This window comes from Trichechus manatus, unplaced genomic scaffold, assembly GCF_000243295.1.
Source record: "Trichechus manatus latirostris isolate Lorelei unplaced genomic scaffold, TriManLat1.0 scaffold00081, whole genome shotgun sequence".
NCBI lineage: Eukaryota > Metazoa > Chordata > Mammalia > Sirenia > Trichechidae > Trichechus > Trichechus manatus.
In genome coordinates, this window is record NW_004444017.1 from 12,393,102 (window position 1) to 12,398,855 (window position 5,754).

At 36.9% G+C, this 5,754-nt stretch overlaps 1 protein-coding gene across 17 annotated transcripts in view; it reads right to left on the bottom strand.

Annotated features, from left to right (window-relative positions):
• LOC101350473 (ankyrin repeat and sterile alpha motif domain-containing protein 1B-like) overlaps positions 1-5,516 on the bottom strand; it is a 469,608-nt gene extending 464,092 nt beyond the window's left edge. For 15 of the 17 annotated variants that reach the window (XM_023735753.1, XM_023735761.1, XM_023735760.1 and 12 more), the window contains exon 1: positions 4,716-4,919. In XM_023735753.1, the coding sequence (XP_023591521.1) occupies positions 4,716-4,919 (204 nt within the window). Of the gene's footprint in view, positions 1-4,715; positions 5,192-5,395 lie in introns of those variants that run through there. The other 2 variants (XM_004381265.1, XM_004381260.1) reach the window with 2 other exon arrangements.
• Between the last annotated feature and the right edge of the window lie 238 nt (positions 5,517-5,754).

The window sequence follows — 5,754 nt, forward strand, 5'->3', positions numbered from 1 at the left end:
CAAAACCCAAACTAAATCCATTACCGTTGAGTTGATTCCAACTCACAGTGACCCTGTAAGACAGAGTATGACAGCCCCGTAGGGCTTCCAAGAAGCAGCTGGTGATTTAGAGCTGCCGACCTTTTGGTTAGCAGCCAAACGCTTAACCACTGAACCACCAGGGCCCCCTCTAGAAACACGGTAGTTGCTAAAAAATAAGTTGGCAAAACTTTATTCTTCCCCCTTTTTGATTACAGTTTACAATCTAACTGTCAATTACTTACGATGGTGAAGCTATGAGTCAGCCCTCCTCCAAATAATATAAACTTCTTAATACAAGTTTTGGACTGTCAATCTACCATAACACTTCCAGTGTTTTGATGTTATCAGCATTTTTATCTTCCTTCACTTCACTCTATGATAGATTTTACCTCTTCCATTGCCTACTGTAATTTGTTGCTAGAAAAACAATTGCTAGTAAGTTCATATACTGAAGGATGTTGATCCTATGGAAAAATAAGATGCAAGAGAAGATCCCTGTGATATTGTACACGTGTGTATGTGTATATGCAAATAATATGATAAAGCTAAGAAAAATACTGTACCTACTTGAGAGCTCGGACTGTGTCTTGTTCACTGTTATATACCTACTACTAAACACTGTCCCTGACACACAGAAAAGGTTTAAGGAATGTTTGTTGAATGAATGAGTGAAGGAAACGCTTCCTGTTCCCATGGCCAAACGAGGCTTCTAGTTCAAAAATGAGACTGGAAGTACGTACACAACAGTCTTCAGAAATCATAGGGTGATTTCAATGTACACAGCCTTGTGCTAGGAGTTGTGAGAAAGGCAAGAAAATTGATAACACAGAACTTGGGCTTGAAGAGCTTCCAGTCTAGTTAGGGAGACAACATATATCCGAGTGAAAACTTAACTCCTAATTCTCAGGAGTGAGTAATGACATGCCAAAGGTAATTTTTCATTCCAAATGTATCCACTACATGAGTTCAGAGAAAAGAGAGGCTGCTATGGACTGTAGCCATCAAGGAAAGTTACGTAAACAAGACAGGAACTGATAAAAGACAGTAGGGACAGGAAGGAAAGAGCTGTCCAGGAGGAGAGGGGAGAGAGGACAATTGAGCAAAGTCTTTGAGACAATAATAAATAGATTGAAACTGTAAATATAGGAAACAGTCCTCAGATTGGAAAATGAAGGAAGATGGCAGAAACAAATATAACAAGGAAGTAGATAATTATGCATACTTTGTATGGTAATTGACTGCTTGGTTAAAAAAAAAAAAAGTAATGCTGAAACTTACACATTCTATCTATTCCAAACTGGGGGAAATAGATGGGATGCCAGAGAACCCAGACAACATTCACGGAGACTAGTGAGCAGCAGGTAGACCGGCCTAACCAGGAGGGAGGTGCTGATATATGACTTCAGAGGGGATGAACAGGTAGCGTGAGACCTACAAAAGTCTTCAAAGGATTCTATTTTGAAGGGGCTTTTGATTTCAAACCACTGAATTGAACATAGATGGAACTTTCCTAAAGTATAATGTGACCCAATGTACTTTGGTAGCTATTCTTTGTACCAATTTCTGTTTATTTTATAGTTTCAAGGAAACAGAAGGGCCCAAGCTGTTTGCATAACCATTCTGCAAATCAGAACCAAATACATAAAGAAGAAGTTTTGAATTCTGATTTTAAGAAATTGAAAAATAATTCTGGCACCTATAAAATTAAGGATAAGCATTAAAAGCCTGAAGGAGAAGCAATAATTCATAGATATTTAAAAGGAGGTCCTTTTTTTTCCCTAACTATATCTAAGAAATGATCAAAGTCATCTTTACCAAGGTTAATCATAGCTATGTGAAAAACATCGTCCATATATTGTACATATGTGTGAGAGTACCTAGAACAGATTTAGAAAAAAATATGCTAACTCTTTCAATAAGCACTTTACTTTGAAAGTTACTTACAGGGACCCTCTAAATCCACCTTCATTAATGGGAAATTGATTAATTGAAAAAAAATTAACTCTTGAAAATGTTTCCTAAATAAAATTTATCTATGCCTATGTGTAATATGATTTTTCAACCAACATTAATTATAACCTCTTGATGTCTCCCGTCTTGTTTTAAAACGCTAATAAAGCCTGCACTACATCATAGTTAATAGGAGTGTGGTGGTTGTTGCTTAGGCAACGGGATGAATAAATGCAGGTCAGAATGTGCTTAAAGAAAAACAAAAGCTAGAATATGATACCTAATGGAGATTAAGCAGGTCTAACAGATTTTTTCATCACTAGAAGGAAATCTGTTTCTTAAAGTGAGTCAATCATATTAGTGTGCTTTAACTAAGTTCATAATTAAATAAATTAGATTATGGAAGATCAATAAATATTTTTTATAAAGGTAGAAATTGATTTTTCACGATACTAGCAGCAAACAAATGGTGCAGAGCAACATGGAAAGCAAAAATCAATGATACTATTTTATGATTTGCCTCCTTTTCATAATGAACTCTTCTGAATAATAATTCAAAGTTTTTAAAAAAAAATTAATTCTGTCTCATGAAGAAAGTATTTGATTGACCTGCCTGAATTAACAGCTTTCTTCTTTTCTGTAAAATTATATATAATAGTTGAAATTTAACAAATAAAAAGAATAATCTATGGAGAATATCAGACCTTGGTTTTGTCACCTATGTCCAGGATTTTTGTCCCCCAGATAGATTTTGTAGTGTTTATACATAATTCATTCATGAATTTTTTTTTACAATCTCTCTCCAAATGCTTATTTGAAAACTGTTTGATTAACCTCTCAATTCAAGGCTTTCAAAAAGGGATTACATTTGCTCATAAGTGTTTAACATTCAGAGGAAAATGATGCTGAATTTAAATCTTTCAGACTAGTCAAATTATCCAGGAAGTCCAAAGAACTAACTTCTCATGGGACCACAATAAATGTGGACAAGGGTTTGGGGGTGGGAGTGGGAAAGCCCTATTTTAAGTAGAGATGAGAAGAATAAAGACTTATCTAAAAGTGTAGTAATATAAATATTGGTGAAAAAACTTTCATTATGTTTGATAAACCAAATATCAAACCCATTGCCATCGAATTGGTTCTGACTCATAAGGAACCTATAGGACATAGTAGAACTGTCCCATAGGGTTTTCAAGGCTGTAATCTTTACAGAAGCAGATTGCCACATCTTTCTCCCACGGAGCGGCTAGAGGGTTTGAACCACTGACTTGTCGGTTAAGTCATATGCTTAACCACTGCATCACCAGGGCTCTTTCATGTTTGATAATTCCTGTAATTCTTAGTGTTATCTGTTATGTGTCCTAAGTATGTCCTAAATCTGCTCAGTGTTCTAAGACTCTCATAGCAATTAAAGAACTTTCACTTTTTTCCTGTTTCAATGCTTACAATATCTTATCTATCTAAACAGTGACAGTACTCAATAAACACACAAGAAAAAAACAGTAGCTGCATATCTCATTATAAAAGGACAGATTTATAAAGGGCTCTCTATACACAATTACTTAGAGCTCACATGTCTTACTTCATTTATGTAGGGTTTTTTTTTTTTTTTTTTAAGCTCTCTGGCATACACATTTTTTGGAGAAGAGGCAGAAGTTTAACAATTTTAATAATCTTACAATTTACAACAGTCAAGTCCAGCTTGAAGAAGAATAATCTTGGAAATAAAAAGACCTGAGTAGCTCTCAGTATTTTGTTATCAATTCTGGTATTAAGAAGCTGCAGGTGTCAGACCTACTACTTTATTTAGAAACAACCATTAATTTTTTCTACAAGCCATTTCTGTGCTACATGACTATGTTCTGTAGGTCTCTCTAAATTTAGGGATCAGTTATATGTGTGATGGGACCTTAAAAGCAAGCAAAGTTAATAAGGGCTGTGACGTAGCTTAATGAGGGAAACTGATGAGCATGGGGGAGGTATGTAAATGATTAGAAAGCTGTATAATCGGTCTGCACATCTCCCCATCCTCCTTCCTCACCTATATTCATCACGGTGGGAAGTTTGCACGCACCAAGTTTAGATCGCATGTAAACCAGAATTCTGAAGTCCACAAATGTACTTAATCCATCAACCTCTTTTTCTAAACATGGACAGCTAATAGACGAAGTGTTTGTTTTCAACCTAAAGTAATAAAAAATCCCTATTGCGCTTCAGTCAGCACGTGTAAGTGAATGCTCTCTATAACTGACCATCTGAAGCAGTTTGCTAATGAACTGAAGGTCGGCCAACACAATTTAAACTGCTTATTGAACAATTATCAGAAAAAAAAAGATCACACCGTAAACATCACGTTTTAAGAATCTAGAATTAGTTGAAGAGTGATACAAACCTACTGGGGTATTCTAAAATTACAAATTTATAAAAATCACACAAAGAATGACAGGGAGAATATAAATACTAATCTTCTTTCACTGCCTATAAATAGTACTCTCACCAGTTCATTCATATGATACATATGTATATGGATACGCACAGATCAGATCTCATTTTTAGCAAGTGTCCATATGTACACAGTAAGTTCAGTCCCAAAGACACCCGATTTTCTGATGCAGTTACATATATATATACATATATAAAACTGACCAGTTTTGGTGCAAATCAGGCTGCCTCTGAGCCATGTAAGACACATAAGAAGCAAAGACAGACAAAAGGCAGCTCCGTGGACACAGAGAGCATCTTACCATAAACTGCACATTGTCAAATCCATTAGCCATCAGGTGGTTCTCGTACTGAGGTAGCCCAATGCTTTCCAACCATTGTCCCACTGTTTGGACAGGGCATCTGGGTCCTGTAAGAGGATGAAGAGGGAAGCGTTTAAGCAGGGAGTAGCCGTCCACAGGGTAATAGCGATAGTCCTGGGCTGAGAGGTGGCATTGCCACATCATGCTCCTTGGAAAGTTGCTATCAAAGGAGCCCGCCAGCTTGACAGATTAATGTTCTCAGCGAGAGAGCAAAGTCAGAAGTAAAACATAGTTTGCCAGGCAGGCTGTGGAGTATGACTTGATCCTAGCTCCACATTTCTGACATATTAATCTTTACTACCGACCAGTACGTCATACAGCCCCCAAAACCAGGCAGCAGAAGAAGGCATATCAAGCTGTCAGCTTAGGCTGGTCTGCGTTCTGTGTGATTGTTGGAGTACTCCACAATGAGCAATGCACGGCCAGCAGCCAGAATTCTTTTTATCAAGTACTCCTACACTCATCAGTATGCAGCTCCGTGCTCCTTGCTCCCCCTCGCTCGCTCCCCTTCATTACCCAGCCCAGGCTACACCTCGCATTTTCAATAATAGCCATCAGATAAGGCAGATTTTTTTTGTCTGCAAGCTGTAAGCCTGCTGCTGCTGCTTCCTCCTACACACCCATCCAAGCGTCAATCTTGAATGATGACAGCAGTCAAAACAAATGCAGAAAATAGCAAGATTCAAAAGCAAACCAAAGTGCTGAAATCTGAATTGAATCTTCATACTGGTTATACATTACAGAGCTATTTGTTGTGGAATTTTACGTTTCAAAAGACACCAGGAAATGCAAAGCTTTAACTATAGCTTATAGCACGGCTCACTACAGGTTCCCTTTTTCCTTTTCCTTTCTTCTTTTTTTCTTTCTTTCTTTTATGTTTTTTAATGCAACACAGATAAATAAATGTTTCTGATCTAAAGCTTTACAGTGTTTAGAGAATATTCTTTTTCTTTATCATGCTGTATCAAAATAACCTCTC